We start from the raw sequence: 17,880 nt of genomic DNA, 5'->3' as shown, positions 1-17,880 counted from the left end.
AAGCCTGCAAAGGTTGCTGAAGTCCGTGGGTGTTGGCCTGAGGATGGGAATAGACTTGGTAGGAAGGGCCAGCTGTTTACTCGGGTGGAATCCTCCAAATCTAGGGAAGAGCAAAGCAACAATGAAGCCCAAGTAGGTAGGTGACCACAGAGGAACTGGAGCACAGGCGTCAAGTGGGGTTTCCCTCTCATGTTGGTTGTTCCTCATGCACGTGAGCAACTTCCGACACCAGCCAGCTCATCAGATCCAAAGGCTTTCCTGCCCATGAGGGCCATAAGGCCATGGCTGCTTCATTGGGTACATCAGGTAGCTTCTAAAGCTTGAGGCACGGAAACAAATCTAGTTAATCCCTAATAAGTGCTGGGTTCCAGCTTTAAGATCAGGGGCTCCAGGGCCACACGGAATGGGCTCAAATTCCAGCTCTGCTGCTCCGTAGCTGTCCTGAACCAGTGACTTCATCTCTCTGAGCCTCAGTTTCCTCATCTGAGAAATGGGGTTAATAATGGTACCCACCTCAGAGGCTGAGATTCAAGAGTTAATCCCTGTACCTGGCACAAGGCTACCATGCAGGAGGAGTGAGCTGTAGCTGTTGCAGTTATTGTGACAATGCTGGATGTCGGAGTGAGGCCCCTGCCCCACATGGCCTGACCCTAGCTGACCAGCTGCCACCCCTGGGTACCTGCAGACGGGCCATGAGGGCTTTCACTGCTGCACTCCCCACCCTGCCCAGGTCTGGGCCCCAGGGGTGCATGCCTTGGTGGCAGCTGCCTGGTCTCTGTCCACCCATCTGCCTGTCCCCTCCTGTTCTGTCCTAATCGTTTCCATAGCAACTGGAGGAGTCAGCTACAGAGCCCATTTGCCTGGGGGAACGGAGGCGAGGCCAAGAGGGGCCTGCATCTGTGGGCTGTTCTGGGGTGTCTGCAGGCTCCCTCTCCACTGCTCCCTTGCTCCCTGCTGGTGTGGAGGGCACTCTCACCTCCCCCACTCCTCAGAGAAGGCTGTGAGGTCTCCTGGGCTGTAGCTCCACTCCTCATCTGTGGGCTTCCACATGGTTGGAAGGGTGATGCCAGCACAGCAGCAGCCTGTTTCTTCTTCATGCTGCTACCATGGTGCCCCCACCCCAGGGTAGAAGGAAGGAGGGAGGTGGAGAGTGAGAAAGCACACAGCCAGGAAGGGGCGGCCTAGAATACAAACCAGCTCTGTGAGCTCTGGTCTGGAGCCTCTCTTTCCAGGGGCTTGCCCCAGCAAGGACAGAGGGGAGGTGGAGTGCTGTGCTGTGCTGTGCCCATCCTTGGGTGGAATGCCCCTTCTCCCCCCCAGGAGGAGAGCTTCCCACGCAGAGAGAGGACGAGATACCAAGGGAGCGGGAGAGAGCATGGCCCATGGGAGGGCATGGGCTTGGGGTCAGGCAGGTCGGGGTGTGCCACCCTTTTCCATGCTGTGTGTCCCTCAGCAGGTTAGGGAACCTCTCTGAACCTCGCCTGCTCATACCAGCCTAGGAGCCTATGAGGTGTCCGTCCTGGTTTACACTGAGGAAACGAGGCACAGAGAGGTATTGTGGAGAAACCACTGGTCCAAGGTCCCCAGAAGGCAGGAGGACTTATCTTCTCATCAGCAAAGTGGGAGTAACAGCCCCCTCTCTAGGCTGTCATGAGGATGCAGTTGAATTAGACGGCCGCGTTCTATAGGGTGCCTGGTGCAGTGGGTGCCTGGGGAACATCAGCCTGTCTCCCATGTTGTTACAAATGGAGCCCAGACACAAGACTGCCAATGTCAAGGTTGCCCTGTAGGGAGACACATGGTCTGTCGCCCCAGGTGAACACCCTGGGTCCACAATCTGGACGCTGGGCAAAAGGGAAGGGTTTGGTTTCTGGAAGCTGCGAGTGGAGAGCCTTAGAGTCTGAAAGGCTTCCCTGTCTGCTTAATGGCCAGAGGCATTAGCTGCCTGGACCACACTTGCCAGCTGGCAAGTTCTCCCTTCTGCCCAACCTGAGAGCCTGGAGATTTTATAGCCTACCATGCTGGTCTCTCTGGATGCGGTCAGCTACACTGACCCCTTTCTCACAGGCACCCCTGCCATGCTAACCCTCTCTCACACCTCTCTCGCCTTCCTGCAGGGAAATCAGAACCTGCCCCTGGCCCCAGAGTCAGGTCCCTGTGTTCCTGTCCCAGGAAGGCGGGGCGGGAGGGGGACAGGGAACAGGATGGAGACTTCTCCAGGGGCTGTTGGGAGAATGCCTCGCTTCCTGGCCTCGTGTTATAAAGAAAGAAAGGAAGCAAAGCAGCCTCCCCTGCTCAGCGGTTTGTCCCATCAGAGTGTGGGGGCCCCGACAGTCCCAGACCCTCCCCCAGCACCAGGAGCACAAACAAAGGAGGCTGCTGAGGATCAGGAAGTCCAAGGATGGGAAATTCCAGGGCCTCTAGTCTCCACGCTCCTCTTCCACCGGCCCCCGATCCAGATGGAGAGGACACAATGAGAACCTGTGGGCCCTCAGACCAGCCCTGGCTTCTGGGGAGAGGGGCCTTTGGGGGCACATTTCTGTTTTCTCTGATGTGACAAAATATTATTTGCATGGCTGCAAACTGCGAGTTTGCAGTGGGCAATTCCAGTTACCAACCGAAGGGCCCCTTCTTCAGCGACAGAGTCCTCCACTCAAGTGGACGCTGCTTTGCAACCAGGCCCAGACTCCTCTGTGTGGTTTCCACCCCCCTCATGCCTAGCTCCTCCAGATACCCTCCTTCCTGTCTTTCCCCTACACGGCCCCACTCCAGCCCATTCTTTTGCCCCTGCAGAAGCTCCACGCTGGCCCGCTTGCTAGCCTGTCCTCTCCCGGCTCTCCCCCTCACTTGCTGGGTGACATGGGGAGATTGCATAGGCTCTCCATGCGCTGTTGCCTCCTCTGTAAAAGGGAATATTGATACCAGCACACACCTTATGGAGTTCTTGGGAGCATCAAGCATGAGTGTCTGCAAGGAGCTCCTGGCGAGTGCTAAGTAGCTGTCAGCTGAGTGATTGAACATAAGTCCGGCTCAGATTCTCTCTCCACAAAGCTGCCTTGAACTCTTCTTCCTCGGAGCTCTAATGGACTTGCCATCAATCCCACCCTGCTGAGCCCAGGGACTGCACCTACGGGGCTCCCCCACCTTCCCCACCCTGAAAGCACACACATCGGGTCGGTGCTCTTTGGAGACTTGCTGATCCACTGATTTACTTCTCTCCTACAGAGGGTTTTTTTGTTGTTTTTTAAATTACCTTCTGGCTGGCCCCAGGCCTTGATCTTGTTTTCAAATCTGAGACCCACGACAGGCTGGCTCGTCTCGGGGCTCCTCTGTACCAGGCCTTGATTGTGCACACGTCCTTCAACACCCAGTCCCACCTGGGACAGCTCATGCCACTGGCACCCAGAACCAAGGGGTCCTTCCATTCTGCAGGTGAAAGCTCAATGAGAACTACTACCTTGTGTTCCACCTGGAGGAGCGAAGGCTGCCACCTCAGTTGAGATTTGCATTGATTAATGAATGCTGTCGGAGCCCAGCTGTGGGGGTCAGCACTGGGCTCGGCCTGCGTGGCTTGGCCTGGGTAAAGACTGCATCGCTGATTATTTTCAAGGCCTGTAAAACTAGGTCTTGCACTTGGGCTGGTTTCAATTTTCCTTGGCAAAGAGGTGTTGAAACATCTCTTTGGGTAGTTCCTCTGCTTTTCTCACCAGCGACCTGTGGGATTATTTCAACTCCGTGACCCTTGCTAGCTCCTAACTCACCAATGGTATCAGGTTATTTGTGGTGGCTTAAGCATGGCCACTGCCTGTGCCGACCCCAGCAGGAGCCTGGCCTGTCTCAGCAGAGCCCCACGAAGCCACTTTTCCTCATTCATGTGTCCATCTTAGCTCATCCCCCATCCTGGCATTTGTCTCACCTGTGAGCGCCTTACGCCACGGAGCTCCTGCAGGCCTCCCTGTTCCTTCTCTCTTTCCTACTAAGCTGATGCTCTCTGTGCGGCATTTATCACCTCCAGAGCCATGGGGGCTCCCACTGCTGAAAACCCTGCTTGCCTTTCTCTTGGCTGTGCTGTGGCCGAGCTCTGACCTTCCATAGCCAGCTCCCTGGAGCAGTCCCTCCCCTGTCGTGTCCCCTGCCCGCCAAGGTCCCGTCTCCCCGACAGAACTCTAACTTCTGGAACTGCAGACATGAGCATTTTACTGCTCGCTGACCTCTGATGGATGTGTGCATATGGTTCAGGGCGTCTCCGCTTCCCCAGACGAGGGCATCCTGCCTCCTTTTCTTGAGCTGTCCTGGCTCACCTCTGGGCACCAGCAGCGGTTTCTGACCTATGGGTATGCTGGGGAGGGAACAGGGCGAGGGAGACCCCTTCTCCCACCTCCCAGGAGCACCATCCCAGCCACTGTTAGTTTTTGTTTTTTTGTTTGTTTGTTTGTTTGTTTTAAGATTTTATTGGGGGAATTGGGGAAGGGGAACAGACAAGTTGCTGTCCTTTTGTTCTTCAGTCTAGTTGTGGAGGACGCCGCTTCACTGGCCCATGTTGGTATTATGATCATTGCGCTCTCCCCGGCTGAGGCAGTCGGTCGCCAGCCATAGGACAGTCACTCATGGCGGCTCAGGGCAGCTCACAGCAGTTCTTGCCAGCTGCTGGCCGCCGGCCACTCACGCTGGCTGCTCATGGTAACTCGCGGCAGCCCACTGCAGCCCCACTGCAGCCTACGCCATCGCCGGCCACTCACGGCAGCCCAGCTCCAGGTTGAGCTGTTGTTCACCATCTTAGCTGTAGAGGGCACAGCGTCACTAGCCCATGTGGGAACCGAACTAGTGGCCCTGCTGCTCAGAGCTCACGCTCCCAAGCCAACTCTTAACCATCTGAGCCACTTGGCCAACACTGTTTTTTGGATTTTTTGTTTGTTTGTTTCCAAACCAAGCTGTACCTGGCTTTATTATAAAGACCTTCCCATAAGCAGCTATGGCATTTCAGGAGGGACAAGGGTGACCATCAGTAAAAGAACATAGGGCCCAGCCTCCATGGATGACCAAACACCGAGAGTCGCCATGACACCTGATGAAGTTGTCATTTGTGGCTCTGACTGGGGACGCTTAGGTGGGGAGGGGGGCTTCTCACGTACCATGTTGTCTAACAGTTTTTCACCAGAAAACCCCATCTTTGAGGAAATGAAATGGAAACAGCAGAACTTTCCATCTGAAGACCCATGATCTGAAAACAGAAACTACTCTCTTTTGAGTGAGACTGTCTCAGTGTCGTCACTGGAATGTCTCCCTCACACACTGCATCCAACTGTCAATTTTGGGGGGTGGCAGGGGGAGAGGCAGGTCCCAACACACCTCTGGGTTTAAGGAGGTCAAGTCTGGGTTGATGATGGGACAGCAAAGAGAAGAGATCACGAAGACCCAAGAACACAGTTTAGTTTCCCCTCAGCACCGGGTACTGTGCCAAAGGGGCCAATATGCATTTGTCTCAGAGAACCCCTCTGCCACCGAACCAAGAGGACTTGTCTAAAAAAAGAAAAAGAAAAAGCTTGGTCCATTTCAAGCCAGTCTCTGAGACATTCTGCTAGTGACATTTACCTCTTCCTCAAAGAACACAAAATTTCTGTTTGACAACATAGCTTTAGAAAGCTAAACAAACTTCTGCATTTTTATACACGGCAGTAAAAAAGATTATTTAAGCTGTGCAGTCACCAGACATGTATACCACCTCAAAACAGCACCCCTAGTTCCCAGGCCCAGTCTGTGTGGACCCTGTTTTCTGCAGGGCTATTTCTATCCTTGCCAAGTAGGAACGTCCCTTCTCCCCTCTGGATAGTTTCCTCCCCTTTGTTTGCAGAGGCCTTTTTTCCTTATTGTGGTAAAATATTTATGACATAAAACTTGCCATATTAATAATTTTTACATGTACAGTTCAGTGGCATTAGTTATAGTCACACTGTTGAGCAACCATCACCCCTATTTCCTTTTCACCATCCCAAACTGAAACTGTGTACCCATGAAGCAATAACTTCCCATCTCCACCCACCCTCATCCCTAATCAATTCTATTCTACTTTCTGTCTCTATGAATGTGTCTGTTCTAGATACGCCATCTAAGTGGAATCACACAGTATTTGTCCTTTTGTGTCTGGCGTCTTTCACTCAGCATAGTGTTTTCAAGGTTGCAGGGGCCTTTCTGGCCTGGGCTCCAGCTCTGAAGAGGCAGGGTTAGCAAATCACCTTGGATACCCTCTGCATTCCTCCACCTTGGCCCCGTCACTCAGTTCGCCTTCAGCCTATCCCTTGGGTACGCTGGTGACGGTGGAGGGCAGGCTTCAGCTAGTCCGCTAGTCCTGCTCACATACGCACGTCCCAGCCCGTGAACAGAACAGGGGGAACTTTGGATCAAAGGCCTGGAGCCCTGGAGGCAGGAGGAGGAGGAAGCCAGAGAACAGGTAACCAAGACTATTTCCCCAGGCAGAGGGGCAAGCAGGGTCAGGTGACTAAATGAGGCACCACTCAGTGTGACAGGTCCCAACAGCTGACTCCAGGGTTTCAAGCTTGGTCATAACAGGAGACATCTGAAGGGGAAGTTGGACTGGGGAGAGAAGTGACAGGCTCCCTTTTAATCATGCTCCCCATCTTCCTCGACTTATTCCTGTGCCATTTTCACCTGTCTGTGTGCCACCCACAGTGGCCCCTACGATGCAGAACCAATGGCTGGGCAGTGCCTTTGGCAACAGCTTTTGTAGAAGGCAGCTTTACTAGAGATTTCGAGAGTTACCAAACATCTCTACCCTTCGACTCATGAATTCCATTGCTGGGAAACTGTTCTAAAAATGAAATGATCAGAAATTTGAGCCAATATCCCTGCTCAAAGATGTTCCTTGCAGTGTTGTTTATAATAGCCTCCAATAGGAAACAACAGAGACAGCCAATCATAAGGGAATGACTTAAGTAAACTATGGTCAAATAGTACACGGCTATAAAAATTATATTTGTAAAGGAAAACAGGATTTTTAATGGTGGGGGAAATGCCTATGACAAAATGTTAAGCAAAAAAAAATTCTTTTTAAGCAGACTATAATTTTATGTGTTCATTATGATATCAAGGACATAAAGAAGAGAAATCACAGGGAAAAAATAAACAGAAGCATATGCCAAGCTGCTTAGTGCAATTACGGTTTTTTTTTTTAATTTTCTTTACATCTTTCCACACTTTGCACATGCTCTACAAAAAGAACATACATTACTTTGATCTTCAGGACAGCAAAGCAATAAATGGGAGGAACAATGTTCTATGTGATTAAGGAGGAACCAGAATTTGGAGGGGGAGGGTGGTACTGGAGGCAGGGCCCAGGGCTGTGAGCCATATGGTACCTGACGGTGCTTTGGGGGGCTGCTGTGGGAGTGAGAGATGGGGTGGGGGTGGTGGCATGTGTGCACCAGGAAGAGAGCTGGCTTAGCCCAGGGTTGGAAGCATAAATGCCTTCAAGGGCCTGGCATGTATCAGAGCTGAGTGAAAGTGTACGATACCATAGGGAACGGCGGGGTCCGTGGCGAAATGGAGAGCTCACAACCTGTCTAAAAGACGAGGCTGCTGCACAGCCGCAGTGGTGGTTTGCCAGGCGGGAATACGGCCCCTGTGTGACCAGACCTTCCATTTTTCAAAGAAGCCAAATACCTCTGATTTTTAAAAGTGTGAGCTCTCTGATTAAACACTACCACCTCAGTACTAGACTTATCAGAGGGTCACTTCATAAGTTATATAAATGTCTAACCGCTATGCTATATAACTGAAACTAATTTAATATTGAATGTCAAGCTATAATTGAAAAGATTATTTTAAATTTTTTTTTTTTTTAATAAACACTGGCACCTAAACGAAAAATATCTTCAGTTCCATGCGGTCCACATCTACGGGCCAGGTATGGTGGGCGAACCACCAGTTTGTGACCTTTGGGTTGCCCCTGCCTCCTCTTGTGGGTGACAGGGTGTGCTGCCCCGCCGGTGGCTCCCAGCACGGACTAAAAGGGGTTCCTTTTGTTCTTTCTGCCAGAAAACGAGCCTCCCTCTCCTCTGGTCTCCGGGATTATTGATTACAACATGCCCCTCACCTCCACGTACCTGAAGCAAATGAAGTTGCGGGTGATGAATTCCCAGGAGCAGGTAAGGCATCTGTCCCCCCTCACCCCACCTGGAGGCGTCCTAACTTGCCTGCATGTGGTTGATCCTTTCCAAGATGTGGGGCCACAGCCTGTGTAAACACACTGGAAATCAAAGAGGCCCTTATCTGGCGATCTGGGCTGTGCAGTCCAAGCTGAGAGGGGAGGGAAAGAATGTGTGCCTAGTTAGAGGGTCTGCTGGGCAGACAGACTTGCCGGGTCTTCAGTGAAACCCAGGGAGCTGTGCTTCACAAAACTTTCCCCAAGGGCAGAACAAGGGAGGGGGGCAGGGAGGCGCTGCGGGCCTTGGCTCTTGGGTGGTTCTCTCTCTGTTCTGCCCTTTGTCTGCTACGTCACTCACCTCCTTTCCCCAGGGAGATGAAAGAGGGGGGCCCTGGCCCCCAGCCTGTGGCCTCTGTCACTCTTGGGGCCCAGACAGGCCAGGAGGATGGGCCTTGGCGGGTGGCCCGGGTAAGATAAGGCCCCTGGCTGTCCAAGACTCCCCAGAGTGGATTGCCAAGGGTTGTCAGGCACCGTGGAAACAGGCTATTAAAAGAAAACCACTCTTGCCTGCCTCGCCACACAGTCCACCTTCCAGCCCTTTGCAAAGCAAGTCCCCTGACTGTCTTTCAAAGGAGGACAAATGAGTGTCACCCCCTTCCCCCGCCACTGCCTAAAACCACAGTAATAATCTCTCACCTCCAGCTTCAAGCGTTCTCATGTGTCGTGACATCTGAACTCACCGTATCTTTGTGGCCTGACCAGGGGAATGGGTTCTTTCATTGAAAGTCTGATTTCTAGCCCTGCATGCATGCTGTTTCTCTTACTGCTGGTCTCCTTGACAACCTAAGCATGTATTGTCACAGGGGTGGGGAGGGTGGATGGCTCCATGGCCAGCTCCAGGGTGATGTAGCAGGACATGTTCAGGTAGCCTCTGGCCCGTGGCACCCACTTGGAGGATTTGAGCTGATTGGCTTGAACATACCGAGCTTGCACTCCCCTAAGGAGCAGAAATGGCATACCCACCATGCCCAGCCCTAAAGGTTGAATGAAGTAAACTCTGCTCTGAGTAGTAGAGCTGTTTTCCTCTCTGTGTCTCCCACATCTTCTCCCCTGAGACTGTCTGTTCTGTGATGGTTGCATTCCTAAGAAACTTCACACAACCAGAGATAACGTCAACGGGGAAAATGGTGTTGGGGTATCGTACTCACCAAGGCCAAGTTGTTTCTGTGTAGAAATGTAAGCAGTAAGGTTGGTGATAGTTATGAAATCTTAGACACCATGAAGCAGGTTCAGTATGCGAGCTCCTTTGACTACCGTTGGAGAGGGCCCGTGGCCTTTCTTTTCCTATAGCCATCCACACTATAGCAGGCACCTGGCTTCTCACACATTCTTATCACTGTCCTTATCCTGTCACCGTGAGGATTGGGGCACAGAACCGCTTGACTAGCCGGGAGTAAAGCCCCATGGTTTACAATTGGCACTAGGTCCATACCACCCCAGAACCAGTAGTGGTCAGTGTAGCCCATGTGTGATTCCTCATTAGTGGATCCTGCTATATTGCATTTGGTTATACAAATTCTTACTGTCTGGGGGTGATTAAAACTGTTGACTAGATGCATTAGCAAGGATTCAACCATTCAGCAAATATTTATGGAACCCTACTCCATGAGCTGGGGATGAGCAATGACAACATCATTCCTGGTTCTTCTTATGATCTAGGGGAGAAACATCACACACAAATACCCAGCTCATAGCACGTAGCCATAAACAGTTGAGGGAGAGATTAATTAGCCATTACAATGCAGCAGTGACAAGTGCCATGCACTGGGACACATGGTGCTGTGAGTACTTAGATGAGGATGGTGATGAATCGAGGCAGGGATTAGGGAAGATTTGCCTCAAAAAGGGATGCTTGAGCTAAGATTAAGATCTGAAGGGAACAGAGCTCCAGGCTGAGGGAACAGCTTGTGCAAAGGCCCTGTGGCTCAAGGGAAGATAGTGCCTGTGGGAATTTGAAATGCTGGTGTGGCTGGTGCAGATACTGTGAGGAGCTCCACCGCTGAAGACAAAGGGGAAAGCACAATGTTAGGCACTGGATTGATATCTGTGAATGAACTGAAGTTCATGAAGTGAGATGGATAAATTGCCCTGGTGAGGTTCAGGCTACTCCCAAAGGAAGGGAGGATTGTGGGAAGGCTTTTGTCCCCAGGGTGCTCTGAGAGTCCAGCTGGGGCTGAGGCTGAGACTGGGATGGCCTCTGCTTACAGTAGAGTGGACTGTGTCTTGCTCGCCTTCACTGGTAGTTTCCCAGAGGGGAGCCCCCTGAAAGTAGCCGACTTTCTCCTGTGTGCTGCAGGAGATCAAAGATGCAGACGCTCCTTGCATACGTGGCAGGAGACACAGCATCCTACCTTGTGCCTAGGGCCTTTCATCTGTCAGTCTCCAGCACTCCACACACAGCAATGAGCTCTCAAGGCCTCAGCCTCTCAGGCAGCACCGTTATCCCTGTTTTATAGCCGGGCACATGGCAAAACAGAAAATCACATTGCTTACCAGATTATTTATCTGCAGCAGCAGGGAAGGGCCAAGGACCCAGAAGTCTTTGATTCTTCAGCTTTAGTTGGAACTAAAAATACATATACTTGAATTAGTGGCTTCTTTCCTGTAGCAGAGTCAGAGCAGGGCTCCCTTTGGGGTGGGCAGATTGCCATGGGACTCACTGGCCCTGTTCTGTCAAACCCCATGTCCCAAGACCAGGCTCCAAAAGTGGTGTCATTGCTTGCTTATCACTCTGACCACGAAATGTAGACACCTGTAGTGTTTGCAAATTACTCATGCAGGCTACATGGAAAATAAACCCAATCTAAAGTCACTAGGAGCCAGGATTAGTGATATTTTATTAATGCTGAACAAAGCTTTACATCTAAAATCTTTGGGTGAGAAAAGTTCCAGTAGTTCATTTTTTCCCCAGCATTAGATATCTAAGAGACAAACAGTAAGGCAAGTAGAACGTGTCCCCTCACTGCTTTGAGCAGACGATGAACAGGTGATGGTTTACTTGTGAAATAGTCAGAATCACATTGCTTGTTGTCTAGTCATGTCAGGTTAATATGCTGGGAGACGAGTCCTTCTCCATGAGGGTATTAGGTAATAAGAAAATAAGAAAATAGCAACATTAACACAAAGAAAAAAGATTCTTCTTGAGGTCTTATTCAATGTGACAAATATTTATGGTGTCCTCCATGTGTAAGACATTTGGGGTTCAGACTTTACCCTCCCAGGACCTCCATCCTAAGACTCAGACCCCAGGAGCTCTCATCGCGGTGGCCACATTGAGCTGAAAATAAGAGAGTGTAGCCTGATAAAATCTTTTTTTTTTCTTCTTCTTTCTTACTTGGGAAAACTTTCATAAAGATATAAAACTGAAATCACATTCGGTTGTACTGATGATGAATACATTTTCTCGTAGGGGGCAGGGTAGGAAGGTTTCCAAATGTGGACTAACTTGAGCATACTCTTTTAAGACAGAGGAGGTCCCAGGGAGGGGGGCTCGCCTCCCTCTTAAGAGACAGAGGCAGCCAGTCAGCGCCAACCCAGCTGCTGAGCTTTCAAAACCCCTTTCAGGACTGAGTGTAGGACACAGCAAGAGGAGTGATGGGTCTCTTCTTCACGCGGCCCCTGGTTCTGTTTTCTGTCTCATTTGGTTTTCTTTCATACTTCTTAAAATTTAATTATGCCAGTAACACACGCCCTCAGTAGAAAAATTAGTAGCCAAAAAACAAAAGCACGGTAATAAACATCACCGTCATTCCACCACTTAGATCACTGGCTATTTTGGTGTCCACCCTTGCAGACTGGTGAATAGCTTTGTTTTTCTCATGCTGATTTTCCATTTTATTCAGAGTCTCTGCCACTGGGCCTTGATGTTTCCATCTACCAAATAAGCTAGTTATATAATTTTCCTGTCATTCACTCACTGCTTCGTCCATATCCACCCGTCCATTTATCCATCCATCATCCATCCATCCATCCATCCATCCATCCTTCCATCCTTCCATTGTGCACCTGAGCCAGGTGCCAAGGAGACAGGGGTGAACAGAGCCAAGTCTCTGCCCTGCCAGCTTTCACAGTTCAGAGAGAGAGACAAGGAAAGCAAAATCAACACTGGGGTCCGTAGGAAGAGCTGAGAGGAGGAACAGAGGAGGGACACGGGAGCAAGCAGGCTGGGTGCTGTTTCAGGCAGGCGGGCTATGATTGGGGCACCTGTTCTGTGTCCGGCACTTCACACACTTTCTACCCCTTGCCCTCACAACTCTGCAGGGTCACATTATTATCTTCATTTCACAGATGCCATAGCTGAGGCTCAGAGAGAGTCAGTATTTGCTCAAGGTCACACCACCACTAGTGTGAACTGACGCTCAGATCTCTTCCATCCCCGAACCTGTGCACCTGCGGGGGCCCCAGGCCCTGCTTCCCTCCACGTGTACTGAATGAGGATGTGTGCTCATTAGGATCTGGAGCGGGTGTGCCACCCGCCTGTGAGTACGCCCACAGCGCTAGTGGAGGGAAACCGCCCTTGGCAGAGATGCTAGCAGAGCAGGCTTTGTTTGGCCTGGGAACTGGTACCACCTTAAATATACGATGCCTAAGGAAATACCGGAAGAGGAATTTGGCAGGGGACTGGGGTTGGGGATGGGGAGGTTGCCCCTACCCTGTGAGGGCTCAGTTATCTGCAGGGGCACGTATGTAATTTGATATCCACATTATGGGTGACGTTATCCTGATCTCCTGATCCTTCCAGAGATCCCAGTGTTTGAACCAAGACCTCATTGTAGAAATCAGATCCAGACCCTGACGGAGAGAGACAAATCATCTGTGTTCCTTTCCCGACACATACTTTCATTTCATGGAAGCGGAGGCTGAGACCCCGGGAGGTTCAGCGACTTTCTGGCTCGGCTCCTTTTTTGGTTCCTCCCCACACCCCCAACTCCTTGCTGTGCCCCAGAGCAGGGCTGTCAGCACCTTCCTCCGCCTCCCCTCCCTCCAGTCCTTGGAGCAGCGCTAATGTCCCACTAATGGTTTTAATGGTTCTCCCAGCAGCGTGTGAAGTGGTGCGCGGCTCCATTGTTTAAGCCCGCGTGATAGAGGCTCTTACTTGCTGCCATTAACCTCTGCCTCCCTCTCCTCTGCCTGTGCTCCGGGCCCAGTGTTTCCTTGGGTCCTGGAGGGTGGGGGAGGAGGGGCAGGACTCCCCTTCCCCCTGACACACACACACACACACACACACACACACACACACACACACACACACGGGACCTGCAGGGTCAGTAGCCCCTGTTTAGAGGCCCCAGAGTCTCCAAAATATTGAGCCTCCTGCTTCTTTCTGCGGGACAGTGTAGGGCAGCACTGGTCTCAGCCAGGATTCCAGCCCACACACCTAAACCAAAGACCCCGGAGTCAGGCTGACACAACCAGTTGCACCACCTACCAGCTGTGTGACTTCTGGCAAATTGCTTTGCCTCTCTGTGCTTCTTTTTTGTCAGCAGTTACTTGAGGGTACTAATAATACACCTACCTCATAGAATTATTCCAAGAATTAAATGACACAAAGTGAGCTCAGTGCTGAGCACAGTGCCAGGCACATAAGCATGGAGGAAGTCTCAACGACCTCTACTGCTATTAACAGTAATATTATTATTGCAACTTTTGTTTATTAGACACAGTGAATGACCTTGTACAAGAGACCAGGGCCAGAAAGAGGACTAAGTGTGGTTGCTGTCAAGGGGCTCTTCTTAGTCGAGGGGACAAGACAGAAACCATGAACTGTGACCCGGGGGAGAAAACAGAAACAAGAAGGGGCCAGGAACCTGCCTGCCACATGGTTCAGGGGACACGCGCTGATTTTTAAATGAGGTTTGAGAAAGCAAAGAGGGCCCAAGTGAGGGAAGCTGAGAGGTAACAGCTCTAGGAGGACCTGGGCTGAGGAAGGCCAGAGAAAATTTGGGGAAGGAGAAGAGGAGAAGAGGAGGAGAGGAGGAGGAGGAGGAAGAAGAAACAGGAAGAGGAGGAGATAGCTCATGGGCCTTTCTTGGAAGTGAGGCCAGGAGGCAGCTCTTTCCTCAGTCAGCCTTGGAGAGCGAGGCAAGGATCGGGGCAGGAAAGGAGCACAATCAAGGGTGGAACTTTCTGTCTCCCATCTCCCTAAGCGGAGAAGGAAACAAGCCTGCTCTGAAGAGCTCAACACATTAACTTTATTTTCAATTGTAGTAAAACATATGTAACATAAAATTAGCCATTTTAACCATTTTACATGTACAATTCAGTGGCATTAAGAACATTCACAATGTTGTGCAACCATCGCCACTATCTATTTCCAAAATTTTTTCATCACCCCAAACAGAAACTGCAACCATTAAGCAATAATACCCCATTCTTCCCTTTCCCAGCCCCTGGTAACCACTGTCTCTCTAAATTTTTTACTGTCTGTCTCTCTAAATTTCACTTTCTGTCTCTATAAATTTGACTATCAAGGTACCTCATATAAGTGGAATCATATAATATTTGTCCTTCTCTGTCTGGCTTATTTCACTTAATGTTTCCAAGATTCATCTGTGATGTAGCATGTGACAGAACTGCATTCCTTTTCATGGCTGAATAATATTTTATGGTATGATAGACTACATTGTGTTTATCCATTCACCCATTGATGGACATTTGGGTTGATTCAATTCTTTGGCTAACCACATTCACTTTTTTTTTTACCAGTATCATTTGGACCAGGTTGTGGGGCAGGGAGGGATTAAAGCAGGGTTCTGTTCCTTCTCCCTCAGAATCCTTACCCCTCTTTGTGACTTTCTTTTCTCATGAAGACTCTCAGCTTCCCTCCTGCTCAGAAGGACCCCAAGAAAATGGGAAGACCCAAAGAATAAACACAGTAGGTGGGTTTTACACTGAGAGCCTGTCACTTATTTAAACAGTGCCTGACTCGCAGGACTCCTACCTGTGAAGAGCCACCTTATCGGAGTGCTAAATCTGACACCCAAATTTTAGAGCTTGATAGCAATGATGGTTTCCTCCTCCTTCTTCCTCAGGTCATCCTATAGCCCAAGAAGGTGTGAGCTCAGGGGAGAAATAGAAGAATGGGAACTTTGCATGTGCCCTGCTTTGGTTGAGTGTGTATAAACCTTTGATGGTTTCTTAAGGATTAGAGGTTTTGATGTGTTTCTTTAAAATTCACAAGTAATCTTCATGGAATAGAAATAGAATGTAGAACTTCTAAACCACTAAAGAAAATAAAAGAAACAAAGAAAACTTGATCAACCCAGCAAGAGTAATTAAATGGGGGAATAAAAGAAGAAACAGCCGAAAGATATATGTCAGCTAACAGAAACAAGACCAAATACCAATAAATCATAATAAATATAAATGGGTTAAATTTCCCTACAACCAATCAAAAACACTCAGATGGACTTGTTGTTTTTTTTAATGGCAAAATCTATTTGTTGTTTATGAAAGACTTTTTTTTTTAAGATTTTATTGGGGAATTAGGAGAGGGGAACAGCGTTGGGGAATCAGGGAAGGGGAACAGACAAGTTGCTGTCCTTTTGTTCTTCTGTCTAGTTGTGGAGTATGTTGCTTCATTGGCCCATGTTGGTATTGTGATCATTGCGCTCTTTCTGGCTGAGGCAGTCACTCGCCAGCCATTGGACAGCTGCTCACGGTGGCTCACAGCAGCTCACGAAAGCTCACGCCAGCTGCCAGCCAGCCCCACTTCAGCCTACGCTGTCTCCGGCGACTCATGGCAGCCCAGCTCCAGGTCGAGATGTCGTTCACCATTTTAGCTGTAGAGGGTGCAGCGTCACTGGCCCTAATGTGGGATCCAAACCAGGGTCCTGCTGCTCAGAGCTGACGTCCCAAGCCAACTCTTAACCATGCGCCACTCGGCCAGCCCTAAAAGACATTTTTTTAATGACAAAAAAAGAAGATGAAAATAAAAGGGCAGTGCTATTACTGTCAAATAAGCAAAATTTCAAGGCAAAAAACCCTCAAAACATTAAATAGGGCAAAGATATATTTTATGTTGTCAAAAGCACAGTTTCCCAGGAAGATTTCAGAGCCTCTTAACCTTGGAGGTCTGCCCTTGGGGGAGGTTGAGGAGGTAGGTTGGTCCTGTTGAATGTAAAGAGCACTGTCGTCTTCATCATGTGAGGCAGCATCTTTCTTCCACAGCCCTCAGTATCTTACCCATCATTGGTTTCTTTACCTTTTGCAATTTTTGCTACTGTCTTGCTGTAGTCACTTCTCTACACCAGTGTCCTCAAACTGAGCATCTGTGTTTGCTCTCTAGAAATGTGCCTGGGAGGCACCCTGTGGAATTTGTGAGAAGGTGGGGTCTGCTGCCTCAGCTGCCTAGTCCTTCTTGTCCTCTCACTACCGGGCTCACCCAGGTACGCTGGGGCCACTCGCCCACTTCCCAGCCTCCTTCCCTTCTTCCCAACTCCTGGCCTTCCTGGTCCGCTGCTGGCCTCCTCTTGCTCCATCTCTCACCTCCCTCTTCTCAGACACCCTCAACAGGCCTCTGGGATCAGCCCGCCTGTTACTTGTTAAGTAGCTGAGTCGTGGGGCCCCAGCTCGCCTCCATGAGAGCCCAAGAAAGGTCTGAAATGCCACCGGCTCCATTTTCAAGACCTGAGAAGCTATAGCCCAAACCCTTTCCTGGCTTAGTAAAATCCCTGGCACTGTGGCATGTTTGTGCTGCGGCAAGAAAAACAAAAGGCAACGGAAACACTGACCTTGACCAAGGCTGCTGTTTGGATTTCTCCAGGCAAAGAATGATCCTTGGAGCATTTCTTCTGTGAGAAGATGTGCAGATAGGGTAGCAGCTCTCAGCTTCTGCCCTGTGCCCCGCAGACCCTCCCCTCAGAAACAGCTTCCCAAGGGGCCCTTTATCTCTCTTGTTTATTTGTATTTATTTGTATTTTTGTTAATAGAATACATATTTTAAAAATCATATAGGAAAACATAAGGCTCTGACCCAAACTCCCTATTTCCATTTCTACTCTCCAGAGACAGCCTCCTTTTCTCATCTTTCAGCTATCTCTTCTGGTATTTTACCTCCTGTTTCTAAGTAATGTGCTCACATTGCTAGTTCTTGATGTTTCAGTTTTGGTTATTATTTAATTTCTTGCTGTAGTATGTCAGTATTTACACTCTTACACCCTTTCATAAACACACATATTATTTCTCCTTCATCCCTCAGTATATCTATAGCCCTCTATGTAGATAAGTCACTATCATTATTTATATTATTGTGACTGTGTCTATATTGTTCACACCTGAGCCAATTAGCCTACTGTGATTACATTTCCTTTCTTTGGATTCCTGGAGTTCGCCATGGCCTCTTTTTTTCCCCCCAACCTAAGCCCTCTATCTTTTTTTTTTTTTTAAAGAAATTTTATTGGGGAATAGCGTGTTTTTCCAGGACCCATCAGCTCCAAGTCAAGTAGTTGTCTTCAATCTAGTTGTGGCGGGCGCAGCTCCTTGGCCCATGTGGGAATCAAACCAGCAACCTTGGTGTTATGAGCCTGCACTCCAACCACCTGAGCTAACCGGCCGCCCACTCTCTTATCTTTTGATCCTGCTTTATAATTTATAGTATGTGTGTTTTGTCGTTTTTATTTTTATACACTCAAATTTATCAAATTTTTTAAAAAGATTTT

General features: G+C 49.6%; 1 protein-coding gene across 4 annotated transcripts in view; it reads left to right on the top strand.

Moving 5' to 3' along the window:
• Positions 1 to 17,880, top strand: part of NOL4L (nucleolar protein 4 like) — a 130,066-nt gene that overhangs the window by 58,309 nt on the left and 53,877 nt on the right. For 3 of the 4 annotated variants that reach the window (XM_019645797.1, XM_019645795.1, XM_019645798.1), the window contains exon 4: positions 8,053 to 8,162. In XM_019645797.1, the coding sequence (XP_019501342.1) occupies positions 8,053 to 8,162 (110 nt within the window). Of the gene's footprint in view, positions 1 to 6,393; positions 6,449 to 8,052; positions 8,163 to 17,880 lie in introns of those variants that run through there. The other variant, XM_019645800.1, reaches the window with a different exon arrangement.

Source organism: Hipposideros armiger, unplaced genomic scaffold, assembly GCF_001890085.2.
Source record: "Hipposideros armiger isolate ML-2016 unplaced genomic scaffold, ASM189008v1 scaffold_94, whole genome shotgun sequence".
Taxonomy (NCBI): domain Eukaryota; kingdom Metazoa; phylum Chordata; class Mammalia; order Chiroptera; family Hipposideridae; genus Hipposideros; species Hipposideros armiger.
The sequence above is the reverse complement of the archived record's forward strand: the minus strand, read 5'-3'. Positions and strand labels throughout refer to the sequence as shown.